General features: G+C 41.7%; 6 protein-coding genes across 6 annotated transcripts; 2 read left to right on the forward strand and 4 right to left on the reverse strand.

Moving 5' to 3' along the window:
• Positions 1-9,399: 9,399 nt before the first annotated feature.
• On the reverse strand, positions 9,400-10,254 carry DSM5745_04109 (ankyrin repeat domain-containing protein; the record flags this gene model as incomplete). Its single annotated transcript, XM_026746125.1, has 3 exons — positions 9,400-9,823; positions 9,856-9,990; positions 10,085-10,254. 3 exons carry the CDS (start codon positions 10,252-10,254, stop codon positions 9,400-9,402), a joined length of 729 nt encoding a protein of 242 aa, XP_026605121.1.
• Positions 10,255-16,079: 5,825 nt separating this feature from the next.
• On the reverse strand, positions 16,080-17,261 carry DSM5745_04110 (uncharacterized protein; the record flags this gene model as incomplete). Its single annotated transcript, XM_026746126.1, has 1 exon — positions 16,080-17,261. The coding sequence occupies one exon, from the start codon at positions 17,259-17,261 to the stop codon at positions 16,080-16,082; it is 1,182 nt and encodes a 393-aa protein (XP_026605122.1).
• Positions 17,262-17,791: 530 nt separating this feature from the next.
• DSM5745_04111 (uncharacterized protein) lies at positions 17,792-18,721 on the reverse strand (the record flags this gene model as incomplete). Its single annotated transcript, XM_026746127.1, has 1 exon — positions 17,792-18,721. One exon carries the CDS (start codon positions 18,719-18,721, stop codon positions 17,792-17,794), a length of 930 nt encoding a protein of 309 aa, XP_026605123.1.
• Positions 18,722-20,708: 1,987 nt separating this feature from the next.
• Positions 20,709-21,512, forward strand: DSM5745_04112 (alpha/beta hydrolase; the record flags this gene model as incomplete). Its single annotated transcript, XM_026746128.1, has 1 exon — positions 20,709-21,512. One exon carries the CDS (start codon positions 20,709-20,711, stop codon positions 21,510-21,512), a length of 804 nt encoding a protein of 267 aa, XP_026605124.1.
• Positions 21,513-21,569: 57 nt separating this feature from the next.
• On the reverse strand, positions 21,570-23,362 carry DSM5745_04113 (aminoglycoside phosphotransferase family protein; the record flags this gene model as incomplete). Its single annotated transcript, XM_026746129.1, has 3 exons — positions 21,570-22,489; positions 22,544-22,934; positions 22,994-23,362. 3 exons carry the CDS (start codon positions 23,360-23,362, stop codon positions 21,570-21,572), a joined length of 1,680 nt encoding a protein of 559 aa, XP_026605125.1.
• Positions 23,363-24,171: 809 nt separating this feature from the next.
• Positions 24,172-27,040, forward strand: DSM5745_04114 (uncharacterized protein; the record flags this gene model as incomplete). The annotated part of the gene is made up of 4 exons (XM_026746130.1): positions 24,172-25,869; positions 25,937-26,065; positions 26,146-26,817; positions 26,858-27,040. The coding sequence occupies 4 exons, from the start codon at positions 24,172-24,174 to the stop codon at positions 27,038-27,040; spliced, it is 2,682 nt and encodes an 893-aa protein (XP_026605126.1).
• Positions 27,041-27,234: the final 194 nt, after the last annotated feature.

Below are 27,234 nucleotides of genomic sequence, written 5' to 3' on the forward strand. Positions count from 1 at the left end.
ATATTTTAAAGGTGCTTATTAAATATAAGTTATACTAGTTATTATTATTATTATTACCGCCCAAAAACTAATTAAAATTAAAGTTATTAAACCTAAAAAAAAAATAGGTATAAAAAAAGATTAAAAACACTAAGGGCTTTTAAAATTAATAAAAATATTATATTAAAGGGGTTTTATAATTATACTATAGTAAAAGTATAAGGGGTAAAGGTAGGGGTATTTTAAATTATTATAATTATAATAAGGCACTTTTTTTTTATTTATTAAAAAGCTAGGGCAGCGCCCGAAAGGACTTTTTTTAATTATAATAAAAAAAAAAAATTTTATTTAGTAAAAAATTTAATAAGTTTAAAAATTTATAAAATTATAAATTATATTATAAATTATATTTTTATACCAGGTATTATTAAAGCGCTACCTTTTTTTTAGTTATAAATAAATATTATATTTTATTTAAAGTGCTATAAATAATAAGGATAAGGTACTAAATTTAATATATTAAATAATACTTTAATAAAGTTAAGAATAGTAATAATAAAGTTATGTTTAGTATTAATATTAATAATAATAGTGGTATTTTATTATTATTTTTTTTAATTTAGCAGCGGGTCGCGGACAACCCTTTAATTAAAAAAAAATATTAAGGCTAATATTTTTTATTTAATATTACTAAAGCTAATTTACTATTAATTTAAAATTAACACCTTAGGTAACCTAAGCTTTAGCCTTAGGTTATTAAGGGCTTGGTATATTTTATTATTATATTAAGTTATATAACTTAACTAGGTTATTAATATTTAGGATTTTAATTACTAGTTAGGCAAGGCTAGGGTAAACCTTAAATATAAGTTAAAGTAAAAACCCATGCGTAAAGTATTTAAACTTATATTTACTTTTTAATTAAAAATAGCTTAAGCATAGCTTAAAAGTTTATAAAAATAGTCTTAAAGCCAGCCTTCTTTTTAAATTTTTAAGTAACTTTATTAATATTATTTAGCAGGGTTTAAAATACTCTATTTTTATTAATTAAATTCCTTTAATAATATCTTTATTATTAGTAGAGATATTTAAGACTTGTTAGTCTAACAATACTTTAAAGCCTTACTAAAATTTTTTCTTAAGCTTATATAAGTAAGTTTTTTAGTAGTTTTTATACTAGAATTAGCCTTTTTATACTAAACTTATAATAACTTATATATTATAAAACCATGCTTAATAATTTTTATTTTTAGCCTATTATTATTTTATTTTTATTTTTAAAAATTAACCCTATAGCAAAGGTAGTTTAATATTATATTATTTTAAAACCTTATTTTAGTTTTATATAATATTTTTATTATAGTATTAAAGGTTAATATATTCCTAGCTTAGTTTAATAAAATTTTTAGCACTTTTTATATTTACCTATAAAAAGTTTTATTTTTAAATACTAAAATATAGGCTTACTAGCATGGCTAACTTATTAATTACCTTAATTAAAATTTTTATTTAATATTTTTTTAAGCTTTAAAGCATGGCTGCACCACGTGGCTAATAGCCTTTAAAACCTTAAAACTTTTTTAAATTAAGTAATTAAATAATATTATTAGCTCCTGGCATATATAAGCTATTATAATAATTTTATTTTTTAATAAAAAAAATATTATTATTTAGGATTATAATTTTTATTATAATTTTATTAGCTTACGCCCTAAAAACTTTATATTTAAGGCTTAATTATACTTACTATAGCTACTAGGCTAATACTATACCCTTTAAAATATATAATATTATACTAATATTAAATTTTTTAGGAAAAATTAATACTTAAAATATATACTTTAATAAATTTAATATATTATTATACTGGGTAATTTACCCTATACTAAAAATTAAAATTCTTAAATAAATTATTATATACTAGTTTATTATTACTAGCTAATAATATTTTTTATATAAACTAGGCCTTATTTTACCCTTAAAATAGCTTTTATATATTTTAATATTTATTATTATTTTTTTAATTATAAAAGGGCTATATAATTTATAAAAAAGCTAGTAAATATGCTAGCTAGCCCCTATATTTATAAATTACTTAATTTTTTATTTATTATTTACTTTACCTCCGGGCCACCTAATGTTTAAAGCTTTTATTAAAAGTTTATTATTTTATAAATTTTATTATTATTTATTTATATTTTTAAAAATTATTTTAGGCTTATTAATACCTAAAGCTTTTATTAATACTTATTACTTTTATTATTTTAATTATTAGCTTTTTAATACTTACTTATAAATTATACCTTTAAAAAAGCCTTTTTTTAATATTAATAACTTATAACTTATTAATTTAAAAAAAAACTTTTTTTATACTAGTAGCTTATGGCTTATTAATTTAAAAAAGTTTTTAATATAAATAAAAAAAAGTATTAAAAATAAGTATTTAAGGCTACTAGCGGCCTTAGGGCTTTAGTAAAAAAAAGGTTTTTTTTAGCTTAAATAACCACCCGTAAAACTTTTTATTTATCCTTAAAATATTTAGCTTAGTACATTAAGTAATACAAGAGACTTCTACCTACAGTAACTATTTATTCCTTTTAGTATGTAGTTCATGTGAGCCATAGTTAAGCATATTCTCCCCTACTCCAACAGAGTTTATATCACTACGGTAGGTAGAAAACATAGGAACCCGAGTCTCAGATGGATTGCGGCACAGCTCACAGGCATGATCGGTGCTCCCAGTAGGATCATCCTTCCTAGCCCGACCACAGCGCACCAAAACCAACACTTGGCAATGATATCAACCTGCAATTTCTTATCGTTGCCGCCTGTTGGCTGTAAGAACGACTTGGGAACTCTAGAACTCGGAAACAGCAAAGTTTGCTCGTGCAGCATGGCGTTGCCCCCGAGTGTGAGGGTCAAACAACCGCAAGTCATTTTATTGTGATGTCGGCTATTAAGTATGCAAGGGAAGAATCATGCTAAGCAGAGGTTTCCATTGGCCCAGGGCTGCTTTCCCAGGCACTGGGATGCAGAGGCCAAATAGAGTCTTTGTGGTAAATTTGGCTCAGTATATCAACAGGCTCATCATTTATATGGTTGTCTTCCTGTTCCGAACATCGACACGTCGAACCTTGGAAGTAGGAAATCGTATCTCTTGACCTTGCGTGAGGCTGGTGTGGGATTTACATGAGAATAAATCCCGCGTCGATTCCTAAGCCATGGATGTCTCGCCCTATACTCGCGAATCCCATCACGTAGTATATGACTACCGTTTGTATGAACTGATGAGTAAAGAACTCTAATAGTATTAAGAGAGTACTAAGAAACTAAAAACAACACGGCCACTAGATAGTGGGCGGTAGCACGGGGTTACCTAACCTAAATAATTTATTTTTTAACTTTTAGTTAACTACCTTTAATATAGCCCCCTAGGCGGGAGGCTATAAGGCTAGTAAAATTTTTTAAATAAAAAAAAATAAGCTTTATATAATAATTTAAATATAAAGTATTCTTATGCTATATTACATGTTATACTTTAAAATTAATATATATATAAAATAAAATATTAAATTTTTTAATACTTACTATTTTTACTAACTAGCCTAAAGGCCTTTTAAAATTTATTAAAATTAATTATATTAAGTAACTTAATAAGATTATTAATAAAAAWTTTTTTATTATTAATATAGCTAAATATAATAATACCTTATTTATAAAGGTTTTTAATAAAAAAGTATTAATTATTAATTTACTTAATTATATTATTAAACCTAATTTTTTAAATAATGCATATGCTATTAGCGCTATTTATATTAATAATTATTAGCTTAAATTTTTTTTTAAACACTTAGTATTATAGTAAGCTTTTAAATATAAAGTATTTTTTTAATAACTTTATTAAATATTATAAATTTTATAATAGTAAATAATAAAGTAATAATAATTTATTTTTTATACCCTAGTAAACTAGTAAGCTTATATAGTAAATAAAAAAGCCCTTAAATAACTTTTTATTTTTATAATTTTAATATAAAGTATTAATATAAATCTTTTTTTTATTAAGTTAAAGGCCTAAAATAAGGTTAAATTTTACATGTTAAAGGTATTTAAAAAGACCTTTTATAACCTTTAAATTATAATTTAAAGGTAAATTTATATAGCGCTATAAATAGAATATTATATAAGCTATATTTAATTAAGTTTTAGTAACTAGCTAATTTAATAAGCTATAAAAAATTATATATTTTTAAAAGGTGCTTTTAATATATTTTTTATATTTACTTACTTAATTTTTATATTTTTTAAAGTAATCTTACAGTAATATAAATAGTATATTAAATTTATAAAAATAATAAAGCTATTATAATTTTATAAACCTAACTTTTTTAAAAAATTTATAATATATGGTTCTTAACTTATTAAAATTATTTTATTTTTATAATTATAAATAATAACGTATTTTAAGAACTTTGCTAGCTTATTAATTATTTTAATATTAAAAAACTTATTAAGTTTTTTTTAAATCTTGTTAATAAGCTCCTTAGTATTATTAATAATAATTAAATTATTAATATAAACTATTATAAATACTAATTCTTTATAATAAATACAGGGTTTAACTAATAATAATTTAAATCCTATTTAAATAAGGTTTTTTTTAAGTTTTTTAAACTAAAAATAGCCTAATTAATGCAAACTATAAAATATTATAAGTAATAACTAAATATTACCTAATTTACCCTTAGCAAGGCCTTAAGGTTAGTATATATAAATCTTTTAATTTTTTAATACCGCGTGGAAATAAGTAATAATAATATTTATTTATTTAATATATTTATTAAGTATAATTATTATTATTTAAAATATCCGCATAGCAATGTTTAAAAAAACTAAAGTAATATTATTTATAAAGTTAATACCTAGTTATTACTAATTACTATATATAACCTAGCGCGCCTTAAAGTATTTAACTTTATTATATTTATTTATTTTAAATATAAATACCTATTTATTATTAAAGTTTTTTATATTTTTTAAGTAATAAATAACCTTATAAGCCTTTATATTAATAATATTACTAATTTAATACTTTATTACTACTAGCTATTAATTTATATACTTTAATTTTATAGCTTACTTATAATTATTTAATATAATAATATTACTAGTATTAATATTTTTATTATTACTAATAAAATTTAATACTATGCTTACTATATATTTATATACTTAACACTTTTTTACTAGCTTAGTAACCTACTTAGTTTTATTAATTACTTATTTATTACCTAGCTATTTTACCTTACAGCGCTAATAACCTAAATAATAGTTTATTAATAATAATAATAATACTAACAGCCTTTTAGCAAGTACTAATACTTTAAATTTTTTATAATACTATATTAATATAACTTTATTATTTTTTACTTAAGTAATATTAAATTATTAAAATCTAATTAAAAAATATATAATTATTTAAATATTTTTACTTTTTTTAAATAGCTTTTAATAGTGTTTTTTACATGTTATATTACTTATAATTTATAAGTTTATATTTACTAGTTATAAATCTTGCTCCCATGCTTTTTACTTAATATAAGCTTTAATCTTACTTAGTAGGTGTTTATAACCTTACTATTATAAGTAAATATTAAAATTTAGGTATTAAATATATAACGCCTCCGGAGTTAATATAAAGCTTAAAAATAGTATTATAAAAGTAAATAATTTAGTAATAAATAACTTTTATATAAGTATTTAAAAAATTAATAACCTTTTTATAAATATTAATTAAATTAATAGCCCCTTTGCAGGCGTTAGGTAAATAATAAGTATTAAAAATAGTTTTAATAATATATAACTTATATTTTTACTTAAATTATTAAAAAATTTTTATATTATATTAGCCAAGAGATTAGCTTATTTTTAAGTTACTTTTTATAATAGTATAATTTATTATATATATAATATAGTAATAAGTACCTAATTTTTTAATTTTTTAGGTATATTTAAAGGTATTTTTAGCTTTAAAATTTTATAAATTAGTATTTTTTTTATTAAGTAACATGCTAATAATTTATTTTAATAACCTTTACCTTCTCACGGGTAGCTATATACTTAAAATAATATATTATAAGTACTTTATAATTAATAATTTAAATAATTTTTAATATTACCTTATTAATAACTATAATAATAATACCTAAATTTTTATTTATAAGTTTTTTAATAAGATTTATAGCTATTAGGTATTTATTAATATAATTATTTTTATATATATAGCTTTTATTAATAATAATATTTTAAGATTTATAAAGCTTATACTTTAATAATATATAAATATATTAAATATAATTATAATTTTTTTATATTTTACTTAGTATTTAACTCGCGCCTAAGGTATTATTTTTTTTAATTAAATATAATTTTTTTTAAAAATATAAACCCAGGCGCGGTAATTAAAAACCTTAAATATACTTATTAAAGGCTTAAAATTTTTAATATATTAATACTTCTATTAAATTTATATAAGTAGCTTAAAATTTATATATTTTAGGTAAAAAAGGTAATTTACTAAGTAAGTTATATTATTTATAATAAATAGCTATAAATATTTTAATAAATTATTATTAATTATTATTACGCGGGTAATATTATTAAAATACCCTTTTAAATATTTAACTTTACTATTTAGCTTAAATATATGCAAAGGTATTACCTTGCTTTAAATACCTTTAGTTTTAGCTTAATTTAAAAAGTAAAAAATTTTTAATTCCCTGTTAATTTACTACTAATATAAATAATAATTAATTAAAGTTTTTAATTTTTTATTAAAGTTAATTATTATGGTGGAGGCCTTAGGTTTATTTTTAAGTAATACTTATATAATAAAAGTAGTTATATTATTTACTATAACTAGGTAGTATTTAAACTTGCTAAAGCTTACTAAAAGAATTATTTAAAAATTTATATATTAAATTAATATAGGATTATTATAATTTAAATTATTTTATTATTATTTTTTTTATAAAACTTTACACTTAGTATTTACTATAGAATAAATATTATATATAAACTTTAAAATATTTTTTTTATTAGTTACACCATGTAGTTTAGAAACTTTATAATAACTTAAATAATAATATATTTATATAATATCCTCGCGGATAGCTTTAGTAATAATTTTTAATTTATTTTTACTAAATACTAGTATTTTAGCGGATATTTTATTTATAAATATATTTAAAAAAACTATATTAATAATAGAAACTTTGTATTTAATATGCGTTAATCTAGTAATAATATTTATTTTTATATTATAAATAAAAAGATTCTTGGAACTTTACTAAATTCTTATTTTTTTATACTTAGGTTATTAATAAAAAATTAAAATTTAGGTCTAGATTAAAATACGCTTTAAAAAAATACTTAATAAAGCTTTTATTAACTTAGTATAGGTAAATACAAGCGTTTTTAACACTATAAATAATAATATTACTTATATTAATAATTTTATAAGTATAGGCTTTATTATGCAGCCTGTACTTATAAAGTATAAAAAATAATAAGTAATTACCTATAAAATAGCAGGCCGTATTAAAGTTAAAAATCTAGCTTTAATTTTTTTTAGTTAATAAAGCTTTAATAATTATATAAAATATAAAGCTATAATTATAATTATTAGCCGCTTGTAAAGTAGTGTTTTAACTAGTATTTTTAAATATTAATACTTTTTTTAGTGGCTTATAATACTAAATATATAATAATAGCTTTTATTTTTTAGTATAAATAAATAATACTAAATAAAAACACTTACTTAATTTATAGCTAATAAAATAATAGTACGTGTAATATTTATTATTTATACACTATTTTTTATACTTAATAAACTTATTTAAATATGCTTTTTTTAACTATCCCGGGCCGGGGCCCTTGCGCTTAAAAAACTTTTTTTTATTTTTATTTAATTTTTTTATAATTAATTTTTTATTATTTTTATTACTATTTTTATTAAGATTAAGTAAAGGTTTACCTTTAAATATTATAGCGCTAATTTTTAATACCATAGCTATATAAGTAATAATATTATTATAAAGCTTTGTAAAATTAGTTTAATAATAGCCCTTAAGTAACTTATTAATAAATATATATTAATAATTATTTACTTAGTTTAGGAAATTATTACGGAAATTAGTAAAAAAAATAAAAAATAAATAAAATATACCTATTTTTATACTTAAGCAGGTATAAACCTTATTTACTTATTAAAATATATTAATATAATTAATTATATTAATATAATTATTATATTTTATATTAAACACGTGTATACTAGTTATTTAAGCCTAAATTATACCTTAATTATTTACTATTTTTATAATAATATTATATAAATTATTAGTAAACTTTAAGGTTTTAGGAATATTATAAATTTATTTATTAATTTTATTAAATACTTAAGTAAATAATTAATAGGTAATATATAAAAAAGCTGCTTTTTATTATTTATAAATATTATTATCCTTTTTTTTAAGGCGGGGAAGCGTTTTATTAATAATAATATTAATTTTTAATATTATTAAAAAATAATTAACAGCATAGCTTTATTATTTATAATTTTTTTATTTTTTAGGTATTATATAACTTTTTAAATATTAAGCTAAGTAAAAAATAAAATAATTTTATTATAAAATATTTTTTAATAATATACTACTAGTGCCTAAGGTAGCTAAGGGGTTATTTTAGGCTAATAACTAGTAATACCTTTATTAATTATAAAAATAAAAATAAAAATAAAAGTATTAATAACTTTATTTTTTAAAGGGGTAAATATATTAAAATAATAATATAGTTAATAAATAAAAATAATAATTAATAAAACTTAAATTTAATTAATAAAATTTAAAGGCATAACTTTAGCATATAAATACAGCCTTAAATTATAAAAAAAAAAACTAAATTAAAATAAAAAATAAAACTTACTTAAAGGTTTTTATATATATTAAAAAATTAATAAAAAATAATAAAATAATGGCTAACTAGGCTATATAACCTAATAAGTAAAAAACTTTAATAATATTAAAAAAGTATTAAAAAACTAAAAATAACATGGCCACTAGATAGTGGGCGGCGGCGCGGGGTTACCTAACCCGGATGACTCATCCTCCGACTCCCGGCTAGCTACCTCCAACATGAACTAGTTCCTTAGTTCGAATACCCAGCAACGCCGTCATACTACTAGTAGGTTCCGGCTTGCTGAAGTTGCAATTCTTTGTCAGGTGGATAAGGCCTATCAATAGATGCTTGCCCCTTGTTTGCACCATACTACAAGGTCATGAGAGCCTATTCAATGAATCAAGACAAGCATGATGCCCCTTCATCTCAGCCAGTTCGGCCGCGGATCTGCCATCCGTATCTCTAACTGTTGGATCTGCCATCCGTATCTCTAACTGTTGGATCTGCACCGCGCTCAAGCAACAACTGCACAACCTCCGCCTGGCCTGTAAACGCAGCCTCACAAAGGGCGCTCCTAAAAACAATCTCGTCGTAATAGAAAGACTTATTCACCTCATCGTACAACCGGGGGTTCGTATCGATGGGTGCTCCCCGATCCAGCAGGTACTTCACCACATCAATCCTCCCCTTTCCAGCTGCCCTAGCCAGAACGCGACGGCTCTTTAGCTCAGCCCCAGCATCAATCAGCGCCTCAATAACGGGAATGGAATTGAAAGCCGCTGCTCCCTCCAGTGCGGTCCAGATAGGGAAGCGGTAGTAGCTCTGATTTGGGTCGGCGCCTCGCGAAAGCAGGAATTGGACCATGTCTAGGTCATCGAGGCTTAGGCTGATAAAGGCATAGTTAGCGTCATGGGATACGAGAGAGTGTTCGGTTGCGTACGTGCCTCAGAGGGTCCCCAAAATGGCCGACGCCCATATTGATGTCCCAACCCAGGGCAATGATTGCATCGATGCAATCTTTCCGCTTTAGTTCCAGGAGTTTGTAAACGTGGTCTGTTGGAAGTCAGATGGTGAGCCTAGTCATGTAGAGGTAGCTGTTATCAAGACTAAATGTTTACCGGTGTTGAATTGACACCCGCGCTTATACAGCAAAGCCAGTGCCTCAGGGCGATTGTAGCGTATCGCTTCCAAGGATGCGAGATATCTTGCAGTTGTTCCATATCCAATCTCTGGAATCTGCAGCTCCTCGATGTGAATCAAGTAGTTTAGCCGGTCCAGATCGTTGGCTCTGGCGGCGAGGATAAAGTCGTTTTGCATGGTGTCCTTCGGATTTTTGTAAGGACTGCCGGCTAAGGCACACAACTGATGTTTTAGTAGAGTCGAAACAACTTGATCAAGCTTCTTGATGTGCAGGTAGAACAAGAATCTAGGTAGCGAGGTTACTGAGGCAATGCTGAGCAGTCAATGATCCGTTTACCCCTGGCTCAATTAGGCAGCCACCCCTCCCTCGGGCTCGGACTACCTAAAGTTCCTCCGCGCTTAGGGTTGGCTGACAATACATGGGAATGGCAGTATGAGGCTCCTCTACACATAGATGACGTCGGGTCTAATATAATTGAATAGACGCTTTCCAAACATCGTGATATGTCTCAGGCTATGTATACTCAGGTAGGTATCAGTGCGGGGCTGGCATAACCCCAACCTCCCAGGCTAACTTGTAGTGCTTACCCCAGCGGACCTCGGGAATAAAGATATACTTCCCTTTTTTGAAGTGTCTAAAGCCTTGTTATACTTTATTTTGTTATCCCTAACCTTCTCCCTGTTCTGTGCCCTAAGCTTTCAAAACCGCCACAAAGTGTCTTTGTAACTACATGCTCTACCTTTCTAGCCTCCTACTTATTACTAGCCCCCAAACCTCCTCTATAACACTTGCCAAGTCCTCGACGTGGCTAGACGCGCCAGATCCACAATGAATCGTCTGCATGGTACCGTCGAGGGCGATATAGGCAATTTAGGCAACTGCAGGTGCGACCCCGACCCCGCCCACGCCCAGCTCCAGCACCTACCCTAGGTAGTGGACTGACTGGCATTTTGAAATGACAGAACCGCTGCCGCGCTGTTTCTTCGCCTCCCCTATGACGTTCGACGGCGGATCTATCACTTGCTGGGCTTCTATCTATTCGCCCGGGGCTACCCATCCAGTCTCCACTGGCGAGGCGAATGGTCGTTGCGCGAGCAGAGGACCATCGGCGATCATGAAGAAAAGGATTATCTCTCCAACCAGCTGTTTTACGTCTCCCGCGCCGTATCTGAAGATGTGCGAAGGGTCATGTATTCGGAGTATACGCTGCAATTCTGGGACAGAGACGAATGGAATCCCCACGGCTTACAACCCCTTCTCGACCTAACCCCGCTGGGCTGGAAGTCTCTCAAATCGATCGTCGTCACCATCGGGACACAAGGATGTACGATATGGTGCCCGGGTCCAATAATTCACAGGCTGCACCCGGATCAACATTGCCATGGGACGGTGCTTGGAATCCGTGAGAATATGACCTTCCTCGGCTCAAGGGGCTCTCAAACCGCATGGGCCCAGATAGAGATTTGGATATCCAGCACATGATCAGCACAACCATTCGGCAGAAGACCACGTACTTCCCCCCAGAGCTCAAAGATATTTTTCCATTCTTGGATCTTCCGGTGTAGCTTCAACTGCGCATTCTCGAGTACTCCGGTCTAGTTGCGCCGCAGCATCTGATGTCTCGGTATTACTGCATGCGCTTTGTCCCTGTCAACTGCAGGCTGTTTCGCTGCTCTGGGTACCCTTTCGGAGCACAGAACTGCAGCGATGTCTATTGCCCGTTCACTCATACAGCATGCTCCAGTGTATACCCGTGCGAGGACTCCATTCCGCACACTTTGTTCCTGGTCAGCAAGGCCGTCCGACAACTCGCCCTATCCGTATACTACCGGGGGGATACAGTTGAATTATGGTACCAAGAAAGGCGCATCCCTCCACCTGCCGAAGAAGCATGGAGTTGCCAGGCCTCGCGGTTCTTCAATCAACTGCCCGCTTACTCCTGGGAGCACCTTCGTCACATCCGCTGGGTCTTCCACTAGCTATATTCACCGCACACCAACGATTACAACGAGGAGATGAACGACTAGATTAACAGTGTGGCTTCCCTGTTCTCCTCGGGTTAAATCAAACTGTCTAGTCTGACTCTTGAGCTACACTTTCACAAACCATTCTGGCAATTTAAGATTCGGCCATATAACTTTGCTGAGATTGAATCTGTGTGGAATTTGTGTGAACAGGTTGTAACTCCTGTTATTCCCTTCAGGAGGGTTTTGAAGGACTTTTTCGTTCACAATTATGGCAACGACGAGCAGTACAGGAAAAAAGCTAGCCGACATCCTCGCGAGGCGCTCCTTGAACGCAAGGTCATGGGGGATGGTTACGATAGTTTATCAAGAGGGAAGGGCGGGACATTTTACAGGTATCTATAACTCGAAATCTTCAACCATACTCTAGCCTATGTGTCTGATGGGGAGGGTTGAACCGTCTCCTCATGTCAGTCGGTGTTCTAGCGAGAAGCTCCTCGCGCCTTCTGCTTTAGTATAGACTGAATATTACACTGCTCCCAGGCACCATGTCACATTCACCTCAAACCATCTGAAATAAACTACTAATCCAGGGCCATTCATGGTACGCTTTTTGGTGTTCGTATAGTCCACCGACTAGTTGCAACTCCAACCCCTGGTCTAGTTGATATGCCGCCATCACCAGGCATCACGCGTAGTTGATTGGCTGTCTCCTACACATTTGTTGGTTCCATGTAAGTGCTGTACAAACACTCATCCTGTGTTCTTGCTCATTAGGAAACATCTTTATAAATCATTCTAGCAGGGTTATGTCCCCAACAGCCCCGGTAAGAAAGATCAAAGTACATTGGCCCCTATAACGAGAATGATGCCTGATACGGTCAATCTGCAGCACATTTGAACAATCAAGAGTTGTGTATATAAAAGGCGTGAGAATGTCCTGGCTCTTCTGCGATGTGCTCTACCTCTGTGATCCAAGCTGAGACTGTAAAAGTCATATGCCTACGGCGTTCGAGGTTTACTCTTACCCAACTTCGCCCATTATTATTGCACGGTCCATATATATTCGTCAAAACCCTACTCAGTCGCCATGCGCATGCTCCCGAACTACATAGTCATAGTGGGTGTTTGCTGGCGACCCTGTTACAAGCTACTGCTAGGGCGAGGACGTAATGCACGAACTTTACTCCAACCATCCTAGTTCCAGATCCAAACAATGGACCGCGTATACCTTTCCGAACGGTCAGGCCAAGAACCCGAGTACCGGCATCTCAGGCGGCACCAGCAGCCCCAAGAGCAATACCGGCACTGGCTACATTCCCATGACAAAAATCACAAAATGCAAGGCGTCAACGGCTGTAGCCCGGAGCTCGAGGCGCCCGACTACAAGCCCGACCACTGGAACGGGCTGGATCGACTGAACGCCGACGACCACTGCCATCGCCGCCGACAAGGACGTTTCATCGCAGCATGAAGAAGCTTGCTCTCAAGAGATCCATTATGTCATCAGGTGCCTGACGCGCTTGGCATTTATCTCTATTAGCAAAAGCAATAACTAAGTAGCCCTCGAATCTCCCCAGAGGGCTACGGGGGAAACCAGGATGTCAGGCGGGTCACATTATGTCTATTTCCAAAATTACTTCCCTTTTTTACCTACTATATGTCTTCCGCTTTCTATTCTCTCTCTTTATATAGCAAGCTTGGTTCGTTGCGGGTCTGCTTGTTCACTACCATAGTATATAGCACTTGCGACTACTACGAAGTCAATGTACTTAATACTTAGTCGGCTGGTCTAGTGTACAGCTGGTGTGTTTTATTTCCCAGCAAAAAGCCCTCCTGGGCTGGGTTGCTAAGATTTATCCAGATTTAGGTGTTTTTATTTATTCTGTTATGTTTGCGGTCGAAGAGGAGTATACCCAGGGCTCGCAGATAGTACATTTCTGTCTATGGCGTGTTACAATAGCAGGTAGTTACAGGAAAACTCGTCCTGAAACTAGTATTCTGCCTGATTTGTATCTTTCTTTTCTTTATGACTCCTATCCGGCTGTGGCTTGCCACCAGCTGCACTGCCCAATTGCACTCCACCAGACACTTTAAGTTCTTCCCAGAATACAATGTCTGCCGGCGACCACCGTACAGATTTCCTCTTGAAGTATCGACATATTGGAGAAAGAGAAGAGACACATTCAGACGCCTTACGCGTTGTATACTCTTATAGCCAAAGAAGCGACGAGGACGCATGCAGTCTTCAGGAAAGCGACAGCAGACGTGTGCCAGTCAACGGTGGCGGGGAAGCAGACAAAGAAGTTTTATCATGGTATCTTAGTGTCGCTAGGAGAGCTGTAATACCACGTAACCAGTACTTCAACCAAACATTGGATCCATGGGCCGCTTTGTACGTCGGCCCCTGGTCCTGGACTGGTTCAAAGTGACTTGAGCAACCCGTTGTTGGAGAAGCACAAGTTATTCCCACAGCAGTCGGCGAGAAATGGCGTCGATCTGAACCCTCGCTCCCTGAAAGCGGAGCAGACAGGCTATTGAGAACCGATTAGCTGCATTATTCTCAACATCCTACCTACTACCATCCCGCCGCTTGCTAGTCCGCGGCCATCGTCAATCACGCACTACAGGTAACATTGGACGTGCATTAGTTTATAGGTAGAAGGCGTGGAGTTTTGAGGTTCAGTAAGACTATTGTAATCTTAGTTTAATCCAGCACTCTGGTTGGCTAGATATTAAAGTTCCACATGTATACGCAATTAATTTCCAACCTTAATTAAAGCCACGCACTTGTGGTTTATATCCCGGGCGTTACTCGCCCTACCTATGGCAGTGTAGGATTCTCTAAGCCTTGCGAGCGTATACGCTATAACCTCTCGCCTAGATGTTCTACCTACTTGCAGTCCACGTTCCAATGATACTTGGTTCAGCGATGTTCTGCCAAAGTTGAATAGCAAGACAACTCCATCACGGATGTTCGAGGACGCGGACCAGCGAGCCGTACCTTGCATATGGTGCCTTTGTTCGAGTACGCGTCCTTATACGCCACAAAGGACAGAATATTCGCGCCACAGTTCCACCGTTTTTGATTAAGCGGGTCAGATGCGTTTCTTCTCGGCGGTTGTGCACGGAGGGTTGGTTAGGGCTTGGCTTCCATGGGGGATGGGCGAAGAGGACGTCCCATGGTACCTACCCTAAGTGCCTTTAGGCTTGATAGGCTCATTGCGGGAAGAGGTTGTTGCCAGGATCGTTTTGGAGCGAGGTGAAGTTGATTGTTCATTGTTGGGCTGTGTTGTGTGGGTTATCGAGTCAAAGATGATGACGGAGTGGCTTGGTGCGTGCGCATGTAGGTAGTCATCTGCACCGGTTTCTTTGTGGGCGTATTTACATCCTTCGAATTCAGGAAAGGTAATGCTCCTGGTGCCTCTATCGCTGCTTGATGAGATTGACCTGCATTGCATCGCTGGTGAGTCCTTGACGGACTTGACAAGGTCTGTTATGTTGAGGTCTTGCGATGGGGATTTCCCAGAACACTGTTTAGAACACTGTTTATACATGAACCCAGGAGGAATTGACAGTATTGAGAGCAGTAATGTCTGTTCACCTATTCTGGGTGTTTTCCTTTATTATGTGGAATCCGCCACAGTGCTAAGGAATATGGTCGGTATTCACCAGCAACGCCACCTGTCCTGCCTACCTTGGATATTCGCGAATGATTGCAGTGGTTGGAAGGGGAGAGCACCACATTCAGGTCAAATCTAGCGTAACTAAAGCCGGAGAAAGCGGAGTGAATCGTTGCTGTTGTGTAGTCGGGACTCACTGTCTTGGTAGCCATCAGTACGGAGTGCCTAGGTAGGCGAGGAAGAGTCAGCCAGCTGGATAGGCGGGTGGGAGTGTCCTGGGCAGTGTTCTTGAAGGATAAATGAAGAATCAATGGCATTCTGTTCCTGCTCCATACTAACTGTCAAGTACTATAAACAACATTGACTGCGATTTCAAGCAAAAGGCACTGAAACTGTACAACAAATAGACACCGCTCACTCCTTCTCGTCAGGCAAATACTCCTGGGGCATATCCTTCCCGGTGTAAGGGTCGAAGAACTGATAGATGCCACCTGCATCGAACTTGTCCGGGATAGGCACCACCTCCACAAAGATCCGGCCCTCCTCCGTAGTCCCAGCCTTGACAACCTTTCCCACCCCAAGGTACACTTCGTACTTGGGCGCACTAGGAGGGAGATAGCGTCCAGGATACTCCTCGCCAACCTCCGGGATCCGCTCGATGGCCGGGAACTCTCGCCAGAGCCGATGTCGCGGATCCGGCACTCCAGCGTCCTGCTTTGCATTCGGATCCGCACTCTCGCCCGGGCGCGGGCTGCCCTGGAACGCGGCCATCCACTCCCAAGTGATCGGGTGGAAGAAGTCATAGTCCCCTCCCGACTTCCCGGGGATCGGCTCCACGTACACATACTCGAAGCGCTCGAGGTTCAGTCCCACCGCAATGACCTTGCCCACGCCGACATACCACAGCCCGTCCAGCGCCAGGTACACCCCCGTGCTCTCTGTGCCGAGCCGCGGGGTGGTACCGCGCAGAATGGGCGGCCGCAGCCCGCCGAAATAGTTGCCCTTGCCTCGTTTGCGCCTGTCCTGGGCCTGGGCCTGGGCCTCGGCCTGGCTCGCTTCCCTCGCTTGCCTCGCCTGCGCCGTGCTGGTGTACAGGACCCGCGGCCTCTCCGCGTCCGGCACGTCCTTCTCCTTGCGATCGTGCACGAACCGCTTGCCCGGGATGGGCTCCACCCGCCAGGAGTCGAGCTTCAGCAGGCGCCCGATCCCGTAGTAGCGGCGCCCGTTGGGCGCGTGGTAGATTCCCGGGGCCTCGTCGCCGACTTTTGTGCCCGGCTTGGTGTCTGGGAGGACGCTGCCGTCGGTCTCGTACGGGTCGGTGGGCCAGTCGGGGAGCAGAGCTTCTGGCATGGTCTCGCCGGTGAAGGGGTCGAAGAAGGCGCCCTTGCCGTTGGGGTTGTACAGGCGGTCGTGCGCGGGCTCGACGCGGATGTAGACTCCGCCGTCGTGGGTGATTCCCTTCTCGACGACCTCGCCCTCTCCATAGTAGCGATCTCCGTTGCGGGCGCGGTAGAAGCCTGGGCAGAGCTGCTTGAGCTGGGGTTGAGTGGCCCGGGGCTTGGCCAGGGCTTTCATGCGTTCGGCCGCGGTGGTCATGATGGGTAGATCCTCGAGGTAGGAAGAAGATGCTGGGGTGGTGAATGTGACCTCGCACGAAATGGATCCGCCGTCCAGTCGGGGTTACTTATAGGTTGGTCCTTCCATAAGTTCGTGTCCGGGCATGTGCCTTTGACTGGATGTCCTGCCCTCCCCTCCCTCCATGCCTCGCCGCCACTGACCAAAAGCAGAGCATGTTTGGTCCAACTACCCTATCCGGCAGTCCTGGGCTGTGTGAAAAAAGAAGAATGCAATCAATTGGTCATGGGGGAAGAGTCTTCCACCGCTGCGACGGTCGGCACCAGACCTCTTGCTCGGTGGCGTCCCCAGTCCCTGGTATCCCCTCCCCTCGCGCTTATTCTTTGAGAATTTTTATTATTCTTGGTTAAATATTGCCGACCCCCAAACAGGGAAAAGCGCCGAAACGAGGAGAGCCGAAACAAAGAACAGCAGGACGGATTCCACCCCGTGGTGGCCCTCATCCCCAACCAAACCGCCCGGTGGCCTCGCTGACGCCTGACTCGTCCCTGCTACGACAGCTGCCTGCGCGCCCAGGAAGAGTTGTCGATGTAGAATTGCATCAGCGATCGATACCTCCTCAGCAACCGCGGGCTCTTCCCAGCCATCGCGCCAATCAACCTCACCTGAGCCAAGTCCTTTCGGACCGTGCTGTACAGCTCGGCCTCGCACGCCTTGTGCAGCCCAGCCCTTGAGTGAAACGTTGCGCATCGCCGCGTGTAAACCCTCGCCGCAACCCGGACCTTGCCGACCGAAAGCCGTACCAGGGGGTTCTGCGTGCGAAGGTGCCGGATGCAGGCTTCGACGGCCTCGGTGCACTCGCGCGGCTCATCCTTCGCTTCGCTGCCCCCCGGTGCCCTGGACCGGCGTCGCTCCTTCTTCAACTGCCTGTTCAAGTCTGCAACGGTCCTGGGGAACCATGCGTAGCCGTCCATCGCCTCGGCGGCCTTGCGGACACAGAACCATACGTTGCCCGCATAATCGCCCATGAGCGTGAGGATCTTCGCTTCGATGGCCCCTTCCACCACGTTGCGGATGGCAATGGCCTCTTTGGCGCTGAGGCAGTCGCAGGTGCGCCGCTGTGCTGCAGCGTCACGGATCTTTTGGCGGATCTTGTCGCGTGCTGACTGCAGGTCGTCCAGGATGATGAAGGTCGCGGTGGGTGAGGTCTGCGGAGCGCGTTCTGCGCCTTCGTCGTCGGTTTCCCATGCGTCGTCGTCGGAGTCTGAAGGATTGGGTGTGGTGTCTGGGGCGTCGGCGCCGCTCAAGAAGAAAGAGCCGGTCTGGGGGTCGCTTCCTGCGGAATCTGGCGACGAGGGGGGGTTTGCTGCGTCGTTTGACTGTGAGAATGGATCTGCGGAGGTGCGAATCGACAGTGCCGTGGGTTTTGGTCCTTTCGCTTGCTCGTCGATGGCTTCCACAAGCTCTTTCAAGTTGGTCATCTTCGCGAAGGCAGCTCTGCTTGCTAGAAGGCTGATGATGCTGGTGGATGTAGGAGCCCAATAGAGGAGATGTTGAAATCCAAGTCAGTTTTCGGCGAAGAAGCTGACAAGGATGATGGAAAGAGGAAGAGAAGCTTCCAGCTCTGCTCCAGTTTTGTATCCATAGCTTCATAAAGAACGAAGCTGCTCTTTCTCTCCCCTCTTTGGTTCTTGCTGCGACAATGAAGTTCATTGTGCGTCGTTCATTGCGCTTTGCTCACTGATCGTTCCCTTGTCTTCGTACCATAGCAGTTGCATTCACAACGCAAGGCATTGTCTGGGAATATGCAGCTGCACATCAACAAAGAAGGTGGCGCCCAACAACTATTCAGAGTTCTGGCAGCTCCGCTTTGCTTGTTGATACTTTGTTAAGCCTTCACAGCTGCGCCTTGTCGCTCTTTCTAATGCCCCAATTGGCCTCCAGCTGTCTAGGTCTCCATCCAGGCAGCCTGAGCTGCTCCGTGCTAGCTGCACCCGGTTGAGAGACCTCCAATGGCAACGGTGAGGTTTAAATTATCCTGAGACTTCAGGCACTCTTTAGAACCCAGAGCGCCGGTTCGCTTGGCCATCAGCTCTAACCGAACCCGCCATTGTGTCCACACCCCCTTTCTTATTATCGAAACCGCCCCAAACACATTGAGAGCAAAGCCGGGGCCCGTCTACTGTCAGAGCCGACTCTTTCAGTCCGGAACACTGGCCGCTTTGGCGTCTTGGGCGATTCTTTATGTTAAGGTCTTCTCCCGCTCCTCCACCTCTTGGTTCCTAGGCTCCGGACTATCGTTCTAGGTCAGCTTTTTCTTCCTGGAGCCTACCGCTCGTTTAACGTGTGTCGGGCCGTATGGATTAGGTAGATGAAGCTCCTACATAAGTACGGCTTGCTTGTCCAGCGTAGGGCAGGCAAGTCACCTGCAGATGACACTTGATACCTAGGTCCACTCCAACCACATAAATCTACCTTGACGGTGCTTAACCTCGGAGGTAGGTACTATGCACTACGAACCGTCTATGATGGTTTGACTATAGACGAGCAAAAGCCATCATGGAACTCTATAACATGAGTGCAGTCCTTCTATCTTCGCAGCAACTCGTGCTGTCTACACATAAACCCACAACGTGGGTAGATACAGCTACCTCAGAGCCCAGTCCTATTTTCTATCAGACAACCTTAGCCACCCTAGGTACTCACTGTCCATGGATGGTTACGCTAGATTCTGAAATCCTCTGGCATACGAATCTCTTGCCCCAAGGCCGCCGGCAGCACCTGAACTCCGCTTCACTTATCCGAACCATATGAAACTTCACTAGAAGGAAAATGAACTGTGGCTAATGCGCCCACTTTATTTAATATGCTGAAGGATGTGTTGAATTCATACGTTGCTCGCTGACAGGATTCGAGGGGTTAGGGCGTGGGTGGGTCGGGACTACAGTATGTTAGGGTTGTCTTTAGGAAGGCCTGAAAAGAACATGAATTAGGGGCTGATATGGAGGTGCTCGCCATCTATTCTACTCTTGTATTTTGCTCTCCTTTGGTGCATGTTCTCGCACGGGGCGCATTATCGGCTGATGTACGGAGTATCATAGCCTGTGCTCTCAAGGAGCCCCATGCACTATAATCTGATAATATCCATGTAACAATAGGCGCAAAGCTGAACGCCTGAGACCCACTCGCACGGCAGCCACGACAAGGTGGGTTGGGATTGCGTACCTTATTGACCGCGGCTCTAGTGCTGACGGTGCCCAGAGCTGAGCCCTACCGTGCATCCATAGGTCCACACAGAGTCACGGACAGGGGCTTCTCCATAGGGCTTAGAGAGGCATCAGAGGAGCTGAGCAGAGCCGCGCCTATATATTCGACTCGACCCTTTCCCGAAGTCTTTCCATCTAATCATTTTTCCAACTCTGGACTTCCCTCAACCATCACACCTCGACCCCACCCCCGAGCTTCACAATGTCATCCCGATCTCCCAAAGCAACCATCCTCCTCATCCACGGCGGCTGGCAAACCCCCGCCCACTACGCGACACTCACCACTTACCTCCGCGCCGCCGGCCACGAAGTCCACGCCCCGCGCCTGCCCTCAACAAACGGCGCCCGCCCCCCAACCGCCACCCTAGCAACCGACACCGCGCTGATCCGCTCGACCGCCGAGGGCCTCGTCTCCGCAGGCCACAAGCTCATCGTCCTCATGCACTCGTACGGCGGCCAAGTGGGGACAAACGCACTAGCGGGTCTGAGCGTCGCAACCCGCGCAAAGCAGAGCCTCCCCGGGGGCATCGCGCGGCTTGTGTACATTGCAGCGTTTGCGCTCGCCCCGGGCGAGAGCATGATGGGGATGGTGAAGGAGATGGGGGACGAGGGGCTGATCGCGGTGGCGTTTGAGTTTGATTCCGATGGGATTGCGCGCGATCGCGATCCGCGGAATCTGCTTGTGGGGCCGGGATTGGCGGAGGCGGAGCTGGACGCTTTTGTTGCGAGTTTGGTTGTGTGGAATGGGAGTGTCATGTATCAGGGGCTTGAGGAGTGTGCGTGGATGGATGGGGGTGTGCGGGTTTCGTATGTTTGTACGGTGAACGATATGACGGTGCCGTTGGGGTATCAGCGGGTTATGATTGAGCGGATGAGGGAGGGGGGGAAGGAGGTTGAGGTCTTTGAGATGGAGACCGGGCATTGTCCGCAGGTTACGATGCCGAAGGAGTTGGGGGAGATTGTGAGTGGGATTGTCACGGCGGAGGAGGCGAGGTGGGTTGAGTAGGACTGGAGGAGCCTACAGTAGGCATCTAGGTAGACATCTGGATATTTAGGTCAACACCTAATCAACAAACGGCAATACCCGACACCACTCTCTCCTCTCCTGCTCACTCCTGGCCTCCCGCGCAAGAAACCTCTGCACGCCCTCATCCAGCTGTTTCCGTGACAGCTCGTAATCATCCTCGCTTACCCTTCCATCCCAATGCTTGAAACAGCCAGTGTCGGCGATGAATTCCTCCATGAGTGCCACACCTTGAGCCCAAAGCTCCTCATCGCATTCTTGCTCTGCGACTTCTTCTGCAGAAAATTGCAGCGGACAGGGTACTGATGCCCCTTCGCTAACAAGACTGGACCACTCCTTCTGGACGTCTCGAAGAAGGCTGTTGAGGCACGGCTCGTAGTCCATTATCGTCAATCCCGGAATAACGCTGACTTGATGGCGGAGGGTCCTCTGGGCTTGAATGGCGTCAAATATGACGGGGCTGAGTTGACGTGACCGCGCTAAGTACAGGTTATGCAGTGTCTGCGCCTGATGCAGTGCCTTTGCTTGCTTCTGCTGCTCTGGGCTCAGGGCCTCCAAGTTCTCGGGGAGGCGGATCTTGTCCAGCGTCTCGGGAGGAGGGCCGTTGTAGTCCAAGAAAGCCGGACGAGCGACTTGGGTGAAGAGGGGAGCGAGGCTTGTAGATTGCCAGTCAATGATTCCTAGGATGCGCGTGGGTTCGTTGGGGTCGACGAAGATGTTTTGCGAGTTCAGGTCTCCGTGCCATAGGACTGATGCGTGACTGGTAAGGCTCTCTGGGAGAGTGTATGGGGCTACCTTGAGGTAATTTCGAAGTGTTGCAAGTTTCTTTGCATTGGTGGGCTGGTACTGTCGCGGTCCATAGAAAAGACCTTCTGGCATCAGGGGGTACATGAGACCTGCTTTCGCAGTTGCAATCTCCCGCTTTGCGACTGCTATCACGTACTCGGCGGCCGAAGACCCTGCGCATAATTAACATGAGATGAATGCGCATTTAATGATTGCAAGATACTCACAAGGCCCACGATCAATATCCAACGACCCCTTTCCGAAGTCGAAAAACGCGCGGTGATTCGTTGGTCCAATGGCAAAATTGGTGCTCTGTACTTCCTTGCCAGTGTTGTCCACGTACAAAGACGATGATAACATGTCGGCGCTCGAGGGAAGATCCTCCTTGTAGTACAAACTCCCGTAGCCGGGAAACTTGGTCGCAGCAAGTATATTTTCAAAGTCGACAACCTGCAACACAAGCTGCGCCCGGTGCTTCCCCTTCAATGCACCCCATACCTCGCTCAGCATAACACCATGCTGCTTCTCCATGAGGATATACTCCGCGCCGACCGGGTTCTCGGCTCTAGAGCTCCACGCATAGACCTTCGGAACGGGCAAATCCAGAACATTCCGCAGCTGCGTCCGTTAGCGATAGCTCGCAAAGGTCGCAATTTAACCACTAGAGGAGCTCTTACAAAGTCCATAGTGGCAACCTCACTCGACGTCGTAAAATGAGGTCGTCCGGCATTGGGATTGGGCAGTTTGGCAATGATTTCCCGCCCATTGTCCATTGTCAGCACAAAGACTTTGTTGTACTGGCCCTCGGCGAGTTTCAACACGCGAGCGCAGTATTGTGCTCCGACAGCGGAGGCCGCAATGTCTAGCAGCGGCTGGAGCTCGAACTGCACGTATCGACAGGCGAATTGCTCCTGTTCGCGCCAGAGCCAGCGACCGGAGGTAAAACGCTGCAGCGCGTCGAGGTCACCATCAATACCTGAGGTTGTTAGCATTCGCAAGATTGGCTCGGTATAGTTATGCATTGCACCTTCGCAAAATCTCTGCATCTTGTGTTGACCAGCGTGTATATGGCGCCTTATCAAGCCGCGACCGGTGGAAAGACCCGTGGGCGGCGCGGTACGTAGGACATTTCTACATCTAGCCACTCGGAAGCCCCGCATGGTACATTCACGCCAGAAAGCTAGTAATAGATCAAAGAGGAAAAAGAAGTGGGTGCTAGGTGTGGGTGGTGGATGTAGACGGATCGTGCAAAGGCACGGTGCGGCGGAGTTCAAGATGGGCTGGAGGGTGGCTGGGGAATCTGCCAATGCTGACATGGATGCCTACGTACTTGGACTGAGTTGCAAGGCGCCGCAATTGCAGTCAGTCAGATCCTTCTAGATGCATAGAAACGAGCTCATGAAGGTCACTTCGAATTCTCCACTGGCATGGTCACAGTATGCTTTCCTCTTCCATCACTTCGTCCTCATTCAATCGTGAGGTATCTATCCAGCGGCTCGGGAACGATTTTCAGCAGTTCACATCAACGTTGGGCGTCACTGAGCGTATCCATATGTTACCGCCTGGTGTAGGACTCCCGCTCATGTCGCAGCTTGCACCTATGCAGCCTCGTGGCGCTCGAGCGTCCGCTAAAGATGGCACGGTCATAACCGTCCCCAGGGCGCCACACCCAAATGGAGAACCCTGCACCTGCAGGATTGGCGTCCAGTAACGACAAATAATAGCCAGCCACATCATAGAACCGCAGTTTTCAGCCTTCGGATGAACCAGTGCCGTCAAGCGGCATGAGAATCGCATAAAAGGCACAAACGCCCGCCGCAGCAGCTCACCATTCTTGCTTTTGCGCGCAAGCTTAATGGCGGAGACTCTTGACCTTCTGGGGGTGATTGGGACGTGGGTGGCTGCCTTTCTGGCGATCATCGCACTGGCCGGCATAATCCCGGCTTATATTCTGTATCGCACGTCTCAAACAGAACATTACGAGGCGCCTAGCCAGATCGACGACAAAAACCACGAGTACATCTCGAAAGGATATACGCTTCTACCGGGAAGGCGCTTCTTCCGCTCGATCAGGGTACCGGATCTGACGCAGCCGCCGAGACTAGCCAGAAATGCAAATGAGCCAGAAGTAACCATCCATCGAGACTGTGCCCTTCTCGACCGCGACGGCAGCCCGTCCGCGACATCGTGGGTCAATTTCATAAGCCTTCTTCGGGCATATGGGGTTTCTCCGCGGGCCATCGGCGGTAAGCTGAAGATATCAGGGACTGAGACGTTGCTTCCAGTGCATAGGAGCTGGGTCCTTCTGATGGGTCTTATCGATCGGTATTGCTGGCGCATTGATTATGGGCTCTTCGTTGACGAGCCGTCGAATCCGGCATGGGCAGCCTTTGGCAACGACTCTCTCAATGGGCTTAGCGGAATCATCGACAGGATCCATCCCGGCCGCGACAAGATCTGCTTCCACATGCACGATGTTACCCACATGAGGAGCATGCCTGCTTATATCCCAAGCCGGGACTTTCCGCCGCGAACACTGTTGTTTTTGTACCTGGGCTACCTACCTGCCGCTGATGGGAGTCTGCTCTGCAGTGCGGTTGAGTCCGGGTCAAGCGAGGGAGACCTGGTGCCTCAGATCAACCGGACCACCAGTGGGCCCAACAAACTGGTGTTTTATAGCATGGCTGTTCTTGAGCCGAACGAGGTGGCTGTTCGGGACAGGCGGTTGGCGGATGAGATGGGGATCCCGTTGCCAAAAGTCCGTCGACTGGGTCTACAAAGGTCGACTGCAGCCCGTCATGGACCCTGGGGAGGTCAGGTGCGGAAACGTGACTTGATCTATGATGATGGTGTGGAGTATATTTGTCTTGAGAGCAGAGAGGAAGTGGCTATTCTGTTAAATGTGGCTGACACGCAGACCCTGGCCCTGGCAGCACTCCGGCTTGATCTGAATGCTCAGTTGTTCCTGTGCGGCGGTGGCCTGGCAGGGCTTTTCAACCGGCTGCTGTCCCCCTCCGAGCTCGAAAACCTTGTGCAGAAGGCGTCACTCAAAGTTGACACAATGCAAATGCAAGATGTTGACAAACAGTCACTTCGAACGGCCATTGGTGAAATTGAAGAGCATCAATACGCATCTTCTCGCAGCCGCGGACGCGCTTTGGCCCTTGCGAGACTGGACGACACCCTGACGACACTGAAACGCAAACATGCCATTTCACAACGAGCGATGGAAACGGTAGCGGTCTTATACTTGACTAAACAAGACTTCAGGGATTTTCTGGACCATGATTCTCATGGCAAGTCTCGACAGGCCATGTTCACCATCGACGTTGCGCAGAAAAGAGTTTGCATGCCAGAATCAAACCGGGAGTTCGACTTTGACTTTTCCGCAGTTTTCTCCCTAGACCCGCTGGATGAAGGCGAGAAGAGTCTGACACTATCTCTATGGCAAGCATTGCTGGCCTTGCTGCATGCAGTGGTCAAGTGGCATATCTGGTCAACCGTTTATTCTTCGCGGGATCTCTCTGCCTTCCACACCCCGCTAAACCGTACCGTATACATCTCCGCGCAAGACCTGCCAGATCATCAAGAGGATATTAATAGTACTCTGCGAGATGTAGCCGACGCATCCCGCGATTTGCTTGGTCGTCTTAACAGCGCTTAGGACATTGGAACAAGCCAAAGAAGCCGCTATCGCACACATGCTTCGCCTAGTGATGAGGAAGAAATTGCGAGTGAAGATAGTTGAGGTAGCTACAGAGGTCGTAGGAGGAAGAGCGAAAATGACTCTGACAATGACCACCAAAATGATGACAGCGATAATGACAAGGATGGCATTCAGAATAACCAGGATGGCGATGATGATGACCGGATCAGCCATGAAGATGAAAATAGCAACGAAGACGAAAGTGGCGAGAAAAATGACCACAGGGGTAATCGCGAACCAGTTAACGCTAGTATGGATGAGTACAAGCATTCTGACAAGGATCCTCAGGGGAAAGGGACAAGCTTGAATGCCAGTGAGGACGAACTGAAAGGCGGATGTGCCGGAACGAATGATGACCACGTTGAGCAAGATCGCAGCTTCCAGCAAGACGGAGAATCAACTACAACTGTTGCGTCAACAGCGGACCGCAAAGCCACGACTGAAGAAGAGCGAGCAAGAGCTGCTGGAGAAGAAAAGCACCTTCCCGTTCTGGAGCAGCTCCTTGCTGCTCATCCTCGATCTGAAGAGTCGAGCCTGCCTCGTAAATTCCGCAACGTCATCGGATCGATCGTGCTGTTGGCAAGGCCTACATCGGTTGATACCCTGGCAATCCTCCTAGATGAATCGAGGGAAAGCATACTTTGTCAACTCGACGAATTGGAGTCTGCCGTGACCGAACCACTGGTTTCCAGAGAGCCCATGGAGCTGAGGGACGGGTCCTTCCGCGACTTCATTCTCGACCCCAACCTGCGCCATAAGAATCCGCTTTTTGTCGATGAGATCGATACCCATAGGGTCATGGCCGCGAGGTGCCTTAGAGTAATCTCACAGCCAGGTATACTCCGGGAAAACCCCTGCAATCTTGAAAGACCTGGACATCCACGAGCCGACATCAGCCACCGGGCTATCGAAAATGCGCTTCCACCGCAAGTTTAGTACGCTTGCCGCTTCTGGGTGCACCATGCAGTCAAAGGCGAGTGCGAAGTCTCTGACAACTGCCAAATCGCATGCTTTCTGAGCGATCACTTCTTGCACTGGGTGGAGGCCTTAAGCCTGATGGGCTGTTTTTCCGAGGGTATTGAGATGGTACAAAGCCTAGAATCAGTGGTGAGTTGATGATCCGCTCTTCGATTGTACGCCGCAGGCCTGTCCGTGCAGTCTAACTCCATACCATGCAGGCTTCCGCTAGCCGTCAAGTCTCGCTGTTTCTCG

Source organism: Aspergillus mulundensis, assembly GCF_003369625.1.
Source record: "Aspergillus mulundensis strain DSM 5745 chromosome Unknown scaffold_3, whole genome shotgun sequence".
Taxonomy (NCBI): Eukaryota; Fungi; Ascomycota; class Eurotiomycetes; order Eurotiales; family Aspergillaceae; genus Aspergillus; species Aspergillus mulundensis.